The following is a 12,051-nucleotide window of genomic DNA, read 5'->3' as shown; positions in this document are numbered from 1 at the left end:
TCCTCGTCCTCTGGTTCCTTGCAGTCATCCTTTGGGCCGGTTGATGTCTTCGGTGCATAGCTCGACCGCGGTGCTGGATATAGATCTGGCTCACAGGTCCGTGGGGATCAAAGATGGCTTGACCCCCTCTCCCCGTCCGCGTGTTCGTGATAGTCTCCCTTCGGAGAGTACCCTGTCTCCTAATGGTTTTGGTAATAAGTGTATTGATAACATTGATAATTAGTATGATAAGAATAATAACTATTTTATTATAAGCGATAAGAATGATTTGTATAATAATAATATTATTATTAATATGAATAATAAGGATATGATTAATGTTAGTAACTATAGTAGTAATAATGATATGAGTAATATTATTATTGATATGAATAATAGTATTAATAATAATATTGATACGATTAATAATAATAATAAGAGTAATGTTTATGGTAATAATATTAATAATATTAATATTTATAATAAGAATATTAATAATATTAATATTTATAATAAGAATATTAACAATAATAATAATAATCAATTTAATAATAAATATAATAGTAATAGATTCATTAATAATAAAAATTCGAATAATAAGTTATCATTTTTTAATGCTAATATGTCTAGCATGGAGAATAATAAGAATGAGGCTTATAATCATTGCCTTTCTTCTCGTTCTAATAGGGTTTTAAATCTTTCCAGTTTCTCCTTTCCCCCTTCTGTTTTTAAAGTTTTAGGCAAAGGTTTAAATTTTGCCTTGGCTCCAAAGAAAATCCCTGTAGATGATATTATTTGTGACATAGAGTTTGGGATCAGAAATTTACCTGATAGGGTCAAGGACACCATCAGGCAAGATTGTGCGGTTGTCTTGAGAAGGGCTAAGCCCCCTAAGAGCAACCTTAGCAAGGAAGAATCTGTCGCTCTCAGATCCTTAAACCAGAACAAGGATATCATTGTTTTAAAGGCAGACAAGGGTGGTGCTGCCGTCATTCTTAACAAGGCTGATTACCGCAGCAAGATGTTGGATCATCTTCATAATAGTGGTAGCTACAAAAAGCTTCCTAAGAATCCGTTAAAGAAGGTTGCTAAGAATGTGGCGCTTGCCATTAAATCCATTAGCTCATTGAGTTCCTTGCACCATAAACTCATTGAAAGCAACCCTATCACGCCTAGAATCTATGGTCTCCCCAAGATTCACAAGGATGGGGCTCCCTTGAGGCCCATTGTCAACACCATTGGTGGTCCTACCTACCTTCTTGCTAAGTTCCTTGCGTTAAAGCTTAAGCCCTTGGTTGGTCGTACGAAGTCCTTCGTAAAGGACTCTGCTTCCTACATTAAGGAGCTCAAGGACATCAAGCTTGACCCTGGGGACATTCTTGTTAGTTTTGATGTTGTTTCCCTCTTCACTTGCATCCCTATTAGTGAGGCCATGGAGGTGATCAACCGCCTAACAGATCCTGACACTGCTAAGTTAGTTGAGATCTGTCTCACTTCTACGTTTTTCTGTTTTGAGGGAGAGTTCTTTGAGCAAACCTGCGGGTTGCCATGGGCTCACTCCTTTCCCCTGTTGTTGCTAATCTTTTCATGGAAGATTTTGAGTCCAAGGCTCTAAACTCTTCCAGGCTCCTGCCAAAGCTTTGGAGAAGATATGTGGATGACACCAATGTTATTTGGTCTCACGGCTAAGAGGAATTAGATCTCTTCTTCAATCATCTCAATAATCAATCCTCTGCCATTAAGTTCACCATGGAGCAGGAGGCCGATGGTTGCCTTCCGTTCCTCGATATTCTTATTTCTAAGAATAGTGATGGTTCCCTCGGCCACCAGGTTTTTCGGAAGAAAACACATACTGAGCAGTATCTTCATGCCAGTTCCCATCATTTCCCGGCTCAAAAGATGGGTGTTCTCAATACCCTCGCTACTCGGGCCCTAAGGATCTCGGATAAGGAGAGTTTTGAGAAAAAAATCCCATCTCCTTGATGTCTTTGTTGAGAATGGTTATAGTAGATTCCTGGGTCAGAGGGCTTTCCTTAAAGCTTCGAAGAATTCGCTGTTTCATCGAGAACCAAAGGAGCGAGTTCCAGGTGTCCTTCCTCCGTATGTTCAAGGGACTACTGATAAGATTGATAGGATTCTCAGGTCGCATAGTGTCACTGTGACCTCTAGGCCCCTGAACACCATTCGTATGTCCCTTAGATCAGCGAAGGATCCTATCGACCCTAAAGATATGAAAGGTGTGTACTTGATCCCTTGTTCTTGTGGGACCCCCTACATTGGGGAAACTGGTCGCTCCATTAATCAGAGGATTAGTGAGCATGCAGCAGATCTTAAGCATAAGCGTACTAAGTCTTCCGCTTTAGCTGAGCACGCCGAGAAAACCAATCATCATGTTTGTATTGAGGAAGCTAGTGTTATTGCTAAGGTTTCGCACTTCCATCATCGGAAATTTAGGGAGGCGCTTGAGATTGAAAAGAGGCCGAGTAATCTCAATAGAGATGATGGCTGGAAAATCAGTCGGTGTTGGGTCCCAACACTCTCGACCTAGTCTTCTTCTTCCTTTTTTTTTTTTTTAAATTTATTTATTCATTTATTTATTTATGTATTTATTTATTTTTATTTTTATTTTTTATAACTTTCGTATTTATTTATTTATTATTATTTTATTATTATTATTATTATTATATTTTATTTTATACTTATTTATTTTTAACTTACTTTATTATTTTTAGGATGACTCATTTTAATTTTTTCATCTCTATCTTTTATATTCCTTTATTCATATAAGAATGGTCCTGTTTTTAGTTCCTTCTTATTTTTAATTATTTATTTGTAACTAAATATTATCATGAAGTATTTTTAATTACTAATTTAACTTATAAAAAATTTTAATTTTTAACTAAATATTATCATTAAATCATTTTATTTTAAGGGGTTGGTCCCTCTAGGGTAATTTTTTCCCTTAAATATAATTTTAATTATTTATGTTTAACTAACTATTATCATGTATTATTACTAACTATTATCATATAATTTTTATTAAAAAAAAAATTATTATTATTATCACAAAATTATTTTATTTATTTTATTCTAAGGGATTGGTACCTCTAGTGAAATTTTTTTCCCTTAGATATAATTTTTAATTATTTATCTCTAACTAACTATTATCATGAATTATTTTTAGTTACTAATTGAACATAATTGTTTAATTATTTTTTAATATTTTATATAAAAAATTTTAATCATTTATTAATATTTTTATTTAACTATTATCATAATATTATTTTTATTTAAGGAACTGGTCCCGTCTAGAGTAATTTTTTCCCTTAGATATAATTTTTAATTATTTATCTTTAACTAACTATTATCATGAATTATTTTTAGGTACTAATTGAACATAACTGTTTAATTATTTTTAATATTTTAATTATTTATTAATATTTTTTATCATAATATTATTTTTATTTAAAGGACTGTCCCCTTAGGGTAACATTTTTATTAAAAAGGGTTTTTGATCCCAGTACCTAGTCAAAAGTAGTTGTTGGTCTTTTTAGCCGTTGGAGGCTTTGCTCTGTCTATTTAACCTGCTAAGCTGGAGATGAACCACACTGGTTGGTTCGAAACGCGACAAATGATGTCTCATGTGATCTTCGCCAAAAAATCTTTTGTAAACTTGATATGGATCATAGAAACCTAAAATCTACTGTTTTATATTTTATTAATATATATAATTTTTAATAATTGAATTTATTAAAATGTGTTTTTTAATATAATAATAATTCATTTTAAAATAAAAATTTAGAAAAAAAAACTATAATTCATATAAATAGAAATAATAGAAAAAAATAATAAAAAATTTAAATAAAAATAAATAAGACTAAAATAAAAAAATTAAAGCATTGAAGCTACAAATTAGCCCATAATACTGATTTCTTATAAGAAGGGCTAACAACAAAAAAAAATGTGTTTGAATATATATATATTTTTATAAAAATAAATTAAAAACCATCAATAACCCCTCGGCACGTAACATACAATGGATCAAAACTAATACCATGGACTAAAATTCAGTTTTTAAAATAACAACCCAGTTGAAAATGGACAATTAAACATGTGGCCCAAATTCCTTCGAATAGCTCTGCCCACCACCGGAAGTGGAGTCATTTTTTGCTATTCTTTCCTATAAAGAAGACTTTACGTCCTCCATTTTGTTATGCTGTCCCATTCAGAAGACCTACCTCCTCACTTTTCGCTACGCGCTCCCTTAAATAATTTTTCTCTTGATTGCAAGTGTTTTTCTTGTATCATCCCTATGTTTATGCACAGATTCTCCACTGTCCGATGGCAATCCGAATTCAGCGGAATATGAGCTTCCATGGAAGGGATTCTGCACGCCCCCTCCTGATCGGCCAAATAATTAAACTATTCTACTTAATTATTGTTGTTCCGGCCTGGATCAATATCACACTTCAGGGACAGCTTTGCAAAGCGGTGACAGAGTCGCCGACAACTGTATGCGATAGCGGCAACTATACAGAAGGCAGTACGTTTGAGCGCAATCTGAATACTGTGTTGGATAGTCTTGCTCAAGGGGCGAACCAAACTGGGTTTAACACCTCCGTTTCTGGTGGAGTATATGGCCTCTTCCAGTGCAGGGCAGACATGACAGTCGACCAATGCTACACTTGCTTGCAATTGGCAACGACTACCATCCGACAAAAATGTGGAAGAACCGTTGGCGCTCGTACTTGGCCTTTTCACTGCTTCTTACGTTATCAAAATTACAGTTTCATCGGAATAATGCAGACAAATGTTGGGGCTAATTACGCGGAGCCATTTGGCGGGGACACAGGTGTCTTTATCCCGACTGACTTTCAAGCGTCTGCTAAGAATCTCTTAAACAAATTGTCCGGGGAAGCAGCAAATGACACGAAACGATCTGCTTATGGTACTGCCCTAGACTCGTTTTCTCAAACGATTTACGGTCTGGTCCAGTGCACCAGAGATCTAACCACAGACGACTGCAACACATGTCTAGCCTTCTCAATCAATACAATATTCACATCCAATCCCACAGCAGGAGTTCAGTATTGGAGCCGAAGCTGCATACTTCGTTATGAAATATATCCCTTCTATAATTCGTCCGTGCTTCCAGCAGTCCCTGTGGAAGGTTCAGCTAATCATACACAGATCAAGCATTCACAGAAAAGAACCCACATAATTTTAGGTATTGTGGGTGGCCTGGTTCCGGTGCTAATCGTATGCGCGTTCGAAACTGGGAGAAGACTGAAGTCCGCTCAATTTCGAAGGGGATACGAAGGTAGGTATTGCATGTTATTGAAACTATCACACACCCATCTAAATTCGTTGTTTGATAGAGTTTTCAAATTTCAATACACCTTTGAATAAACAGGTGTGGATGGTTTTGTTTTTCTAATAAACAGGTGTGGATGGTTTTGTTTTTCTAGATAATATAGGATAAGGAACAGCCTGTTTAGTTAATTTATGGTGTGTATTGTGTGGGGTAAAGGTTTTTGGTTTGAAATTTTAGGGGTAAAATTTCAGTTATGTTAAGGTTTGTGTGCTTTAAAGTTTTAAGTGAATTGAATTTTATTGCTTAAGAATTTTGGGTAGCAGCTATTCAATTCACAGAATAAAAGTTTCAATTATCTCAAAATTCACATAATTTAATTTAGCAAATACATTTGTTTTTATTCAAATTCACGAATTTTTCAAAAACTAGAATTAACTCTTTAGAATTATGAGTTAATAAGGTTCTGGAGATTTTGATTAATCCTTCAGCTAGAAGAACATAAGTGTATGGCCATTGAGAGCAATGGCCAGAGATATGTTTACACCTTAATTCCACCCTTCCAGGTAAAATTGGACCGCGATCTGCCTCCAGTCAAACTCTGATGTTTCACTATTCTCCACTATTCTACCATAATCCTAATCTCGAGCGTCGACGGGCTGGGGCGAAAAGAATAGATATTGCGAGTGGACGGCCTAGCAAGCCCTTATGGTATTTTCCAAATATGATATGATGAACCATCACATATAAGATACCATACAATATAATCGTGTATAGGTGAGCACAGTCTGCGAGAATAGATTATTAAAGAAAATAATAGTTGTGAATGAAATACACGAATTATGCCTCTGAGAAAACAGAGCATACATTCATCCAATTTCAGAGAGAATTTTAACTACATATTGAAAACCCCCGTTCAACTCCTTTTGAACAACATCAAAAATCCCCTGTTCAACTCCTTTTGAAGTTGAACAACATCAAAAATACCCTGTTCAACTCTGTTTTCTAACACAGTGAAATGCCCTGTTTCAGTTTTGTTTCCTAACCGGAAAAACAACACCCTTTTTGTTCTGTAATTATCTCGCCTCTGCCTTGGCTCCGCATGCGAATATCTTCAGAAATCTTATATAACATACACTCTACATATATTGACAAACAGGCCAAAACAGAGTTCTGCAAACGCGTTCAATTAAATAAGATATCCGTCACTGTTATTCAATAACCTCTGGGGGACAGTTTTTAAGCGTAGGCTAAATAGCAGACATTTTAATTTGGTGGGAATTAAAAAAAACCTAGGTTAAGGTTGTTAGGTTGTTTAGGAGGGGATTTCATAAACCAGGTTATAGTGGTAAAATTGTAGAATTTGGGATGCCGCCCATTTTAATGATAAATCTGATGGGAATTAAAAAAAACCTAGGTTGCGGATATTAAGTTGCCTAATTTAGAGTGGCCAAAAGATTTTAATAAAACCAAGTTACAGTTATCAAATTGTGAAATTCAGAACATCCAATTTTAATGACGCTGAATAAAACACTAAAAATTTAGAATTTTGCAATTCAAAAATTCCTAACCAAAAATTATTTTGGAATTTATCCCCTCATGAACTACAGCATGAACTACTCTCTTGACCTACCTCTAAGCTCTGGTTACACACACCCTGAACAACTCTTTTTTCATACGCAGTAAACAGGAAGAAAAAAAAATAAAAAAAATCGCAGTGCTACGTGCATGCCAGCCATTGAAGGAGAATAGTACTCCGGTCAAAACTTCAATTAATTATGCGTCGCTCCCGCCTTTAAAAGGAGGAAATCTGACTCTCCTTGCCTACCCCTAAGCTCTGGTTATACACGCAGCCTGAAAAAATACACAGCAAACAGAAAGTATAAAAAAGAAAATTTCGCAGGGCTGCGTGCATGCCAGCCATTCAAGGAGAAAAGTACACCTGTCAAAACTTCAATTAATTATACGTCGCTTCAGCCTTTAAAAAAAGCAAATCTGTGACAGGATATCAATATTTCCTGAACTACTTATCAATTAATACACGGGTAGTATATCAATATTTTTTAAGCTATTTAGGCATTACGGACAGTATAGGGCATCAGTTAGATTTTGTAATTGCTTAAATCTAACTCATAACATATACTATCTTTGCATTAATGAATAAATAGCTCAAAAAATATTGATGATCATTTTCTTGGTAAACAAAGAGCAGCAGGTTTGTTGAAAATAAATACTGTATTGGGATTATTCTCAACTTAATTTAATTTCCAAATATTTAATACTTCTCAAAATTGATTTCCCTAAATCTATTTTCTGAATATTCTCAATTTTTGCAGCTTTTATATATATTTCCTGAATTATCTATCCATTAATATACTGGGTAGTATATTTCCTGAACTATCTATCCATTAATATACTGGGTAATATATCAATATTTTTTGAACTATTTATCCATTAATGTACCCCGCAGTATAAGTTATCAATTACATTTTGTACTTGCTTACATCTAACTGATAACATATAATACTTTGCATTAATGAATAAGTTACATAGTTCGAAAAATATTGAAAACCATTATTTTTGTATAAACAAGGAGTGACATACTTTGCATTAATGAATAAGTTAAATAGTTCGAAAAATATTGAAAACCATTTTTTTTGGTATAAACAAAGAGTTACAGGTTTATCTAGATAATATCTGCTAATTTTTTTTAAATCTAAGTTATAATTGTCAAACTTCAAGATCTTGAATATCTCATAAATTTTTGATGGTGCTGAATCCATTTCCACTATAAAAAACATGATTATAGAAAACATGATTAAACACGTGTATACAAGATTTTTTGAAATTTTTTTAACTTATAATTTTTATGACAAATGTTCCACCTCTATATCTTTCTTGGAAAATAAAAACTATATTAAAATTATTCGCAACTTAATTTAATTACCAAACATTTAATACTTCTCTAAATTTTCTGCAGCTCCCTCCCTTTTATGAATTAAAAAAATACATTATTAGTTCCCAGATAAAAATACACTATTTTTATCGAGGTCCATTAGATTTAAAAAAAAAAAAAAAAAAAACACACGCACACAAATTTTAATATTTGTCGAATTTGATAGTTTTTTTAATATTTTTCGAATTTGATAATTTTTTATTAATATTTCTAGATAAATTTAAACCTATACTTATTATATATTGTGCATTAATACAGCGTTATATTACAATTTTATTGTCATGGTAAACCTCGTTATCGTTATCTTCAATGGTAACCAAATATAGAATTTTATTTTTATTTTTATATTTTCTAACATAACTCTGTGTTTTCATTATACAGGACATGAGGAGGAAAGCACACTAATCAATCGTGATCGACTCATAGTATTTACAATGGAAACATTGATAGCTGCTACTACAAACTTTGATCATGGTAACAAGCTCGGAGAGGGAGGTTTTGGTCCTGTATATAAGGTAACATAGGCTAAGAAAGCTACCACTTGTCTTTTTTACAGTTTTAAATTATAATGAATATGGGGTGCTCTAATCGCACTAAGCACCGTTGGATGCAGATTCCTAGCCTGAAAACAAATATATTGCACGCAGGCAATTAAGTTAAAATGCTTTACAAAAGTTTCATACGGAATTTTTTTCTTGTTTGAACCGTTCAGGGAACTACTCAGGATGGAAAAGAAATAGCTGTCAAAAAATTGTCTTTAAAATCTATGCAAGGGAGGAAAGAATTTCTCAATGAAGTTAAACTTGTCGCCAAAATTCAACATAGAAATCTTGTGAATCTACTAGGATGTTGCGCAGAGGGATCCGAAAGGTTGCTAGTTTATGAGTACTTACCCAATAAGAGCCTTGATACAATCATATTCGGTAAGTGACTTCCATTTTATTATCTATGTACATACCAAACATTAATGTTCAAAGAACACTTATTTTTAATCCCATTCACAGATACAGATCCAAACAAACGCAAAACGCTTGATTGGCAGAAGCGTCACAACATCATAATGGGAGTAGCTCGCGGGCTTCTCTATCTTCACGAGGATTCTCCGTTGCGGATTATTCATCGGGACATTAAAGCAAGCAATGTGTTGTTGGACGAACAACTGAATCCAAAGATAGCAGATTTCGGGTTAGCAAGACTTTTCCCTGAAGATGAAACTCACATCAGCACAGGAGTTGTTGCTGGAACTTAGTAAGATTTCAATACAACATCGCTCTCATACATTGTCAATGCATATGCTTTACTCATTCTGATTTTATTTCAAGAGGATTCACAGTATTGTAATTGTACTTTATGCAATCTTTGTTTTCTTTGACACTATTGTAATTGTACTTTATGCATCTTTGTTTTCCTTTTCAAGAATTGCATTTTCAGTTAAGCTTTTACTTTCTCAGATTTACAACCACAATTGCTTTGCTCATAACTTATGCTTATCCAGTTCTATTTTTTTTACCGCAATATGTAATCTTTGACATTTTACATTGGATATGCAGCGGGTATATGCCACCAGAGTATGCTATGCGGGGACAATTATCTATGAAAGCTGATGTTTATAGCTTTGGCGTTCTTCTCTTGGAAATTATCTCGGGAAGAAAGAACACGGATTACAATCTGTCACCTGAAATGCAGATTCTTTTAGGATGGGTGAGATAATGTTTCCATCCGATCTTGAATTCAGCATATTTACTTTAATTTAATTATATCAGCATATTACTTTAATTTAATTATATCAGGTTCTTCATACCTATATAGTTTTGTCTAGGATTCTTTTAGTATGGGTAAGAAGGTAAGAAATCGTGTTTTTTTTTATATAGTATGAAAGTTTTTATGTACAAAATTTATTGAAATTTAACCTTGTCACTTAACTATTAAACTAGCTTGGTCACCTAACTACTAAACTACATCCTTAAAACCGTTATAAAACATTTACACTAGCTAGGATTTCACCGCCCATCTTGTGAATATGTCCGTTGTGTTAATGCAGGCATGGAGATCATACGATGGAGGAAATATTATGCAACTAATTGATCCAGCCATAATTGAAACGTGCGATGAGCAGCAAGTGTTGAGATGCATTCAGATTGGACTTCTGTGTACACAAACCGAATCCCATCTTCGTCCAGCGATGTCTACGGTCACTTTGATGCTTTCAACTGATTCCATGACGTACTTACCGGATCCGACAAAGCCTGATTTTGTGAGTTCCTATCTTTCCCAGGCCACCAAAATCACGAGTTCTGGATCGCCACATGCGTCTGCAACCGCATCTTCTTCTGTGTCATCCGCTCACACTCGTTCGGTTCCTGCATCTGATGCCAAAGATTCCATTAGTGACTTGGTAGCTCGGTAATGCAAAATCTGCTGTTCAAACAAGAGAGAGATTGCAGGGAATGTTTGAACATTAATTTAGCATATAGCATGTTTAATAAAGCAAGGAATGGAACAGATATAAATGCAAGTTGCCAAGATGCTGTGTGTGGGAAAGGTCTGTTGGGCAAACGCAGAGAGAAATAAGTTATATTTATCTATGTAAACATAGTTTTATTTATTATATTTATTGATTTATGATAATTAGGTTTTTGAAATTTTAAGTTATTATTGATTTTTTTTTTTGTTGTTATAAGAATTGGGTTTTTGAAATTTCAAGGTTTTATTGATTTTTTTTTGTTATTTAGAAGAGTAATTAACTTGTAAAATTCGGGAGAGTTATGTATAGACAATTTTATTTAAAGTTGTTTATTTTAAACTTTAAATTTTTTCTTTTCTATGGAGGAGAAAAACAAGTAATTTCATTTATAATTAACGAATGAAAAGTACGTTTCATTCGTTAAATAGTGAAGTCCACCTTCATAAGACATAGCTGCAAAATAGTGTACTTTCATAAGGTATAAATATTTTACCAAGTAACTAAGCTACATAAAAATATCACCAACCAACAGGCTTACCTAAAGTGCAGAGCATAATAATAGTTTGTACAAAAATCGATGACAATGTATATCCTAATGAAGAGAGAACATAACTAACTATCCTATATATATCATAGATAATAATTAATGAGATCAACATCCCATAAGAAAATAGTTAATGTCAAAACCGGAACCTGTGTGCAACTAAATCCGCTAAAGATTAAAACACATGTATATGCATGAGAAATGATGGTGAAAAATATAGATATGAAAGTTATCCTCTGCTTAAACCAAAAAACCAAGCCCCTTAAATGTGACGGGAAGACTCCACGGACTGATCATTGATCTGCTCCATTATAACCTCTTTTTCCCTATGAAGGCTATCCTTAGATAAGCAATGTAAATTAATGTTCTTTTCTTTGTAAATGTGTAAACAAGAGAAAGAAGAAAAAGAATCAACCATACAAATAATCTCTTCAATAATAGGAGTAAGGTAAATGTTTCTGCGAGTGAGTCAGTTGATGGATAGTTCTAAGTCCCTAATGATGTGTATATGTGAACACCCTTTCTCGTTTGTGAACAAGAACAAGTTTTCATAGGCAAGAAGTTTCGCACGCTCTGGCATTTGATCTTAGACCCAATTCCATTTTAAATTTAAAGAAGTGGGAAGAGGAGAGAAATAAAATAAAACCACCACCACACTAATGGCCATTGTCTATGGAAGCTCCATGAAAATAACCCAATAAATTTGAAAATCAATACTTTCTAGGGTAATCACCTAGGGGGCAGTGGAGTCCTTTCCTTGGGGAAGTAAGATAACCAACACCTCATCAGTTTTGTGA

At 33.8% G+C, this 12,051-nt stretch overlaps 1 protein-coding gene across 1 annotated transcript; it reads left to right on the top strand.

The window, feature by feature from the left end:
* The first annotated feature begins 4,194 nt into the window (after nucleotides 1-4,194).
* Nucleotides 4,195-10,874, top strand: LOC149174791 (cysteine-rich receptor-like protein kinase 10). Its single transcript, XM_089419416.1, has 6 exons — nucleotides 4,195-5,299; nucleotides 8,628-8,761; nucleotides 8,959-9,169; nucleotides 9,251-9,494; nucleotides 9,797-9,947; nucleotides 10,288-10,874. The coding sequence occupies exons 1-6, from the start codon at nucleotides 4,321-4,323 to the stop codon at nucleotides 10,651-10,653; spliced, it is 2,085 nt and encodes a 694-aa protein (XP_089275542.1). The 5' UTR covers nucleotides 4,195-4,320; the 3' UTR covers nucleotides 10,654-10,874.
* Nucleotides 10,875-12,051: the final 1,177 nt, after the last annotated feature.

The sequence above is a fragment of the Pinus tabuliformis genome, chromosome 4_1 (assembly GCF_031772625.1).
Source record: "Pinus tabuliformis cultivar Carrire ecotype Pingquan chromosome 4_1, CPIR1, whole genome shotgun sequence".
Taxonomy (NCBI): domain Eukaryota; kingdom Viridiplantae; phylum Streptophyta; class Pinopsida; order Pinales; family Pinaceae; genus Pinus; species Pinus tabuliformis.
The sequence above is the reverse complement of the archived record's forward strand: the minus strand, read 5'-3'. Positions and strand labels throughout refer to the sequence as shown.

Coding starts and splice junctions, on each gene's coding strand:
- LOC149174791 (XM_089419416.1), top strand. CDS start 4,321: ATGGCAATCCGAATTCAGCGGAATATGAGCTTCCATGGAAGGGATTCT. Junction 8,762..8,958: donor GTTTTGGTCCTGTATATAAG/GTAACATAGGCT, acceptor TGAACCGTTCAG/GGAACTACTCAGGATGGAAA. Junction 9,495..9,796: donor GGAGTTGTTGCTGGAACTTA/GTAAGATTTCAA, acceptor TTGGATATGCAG/CGGGTATATGCCACCAGAGT.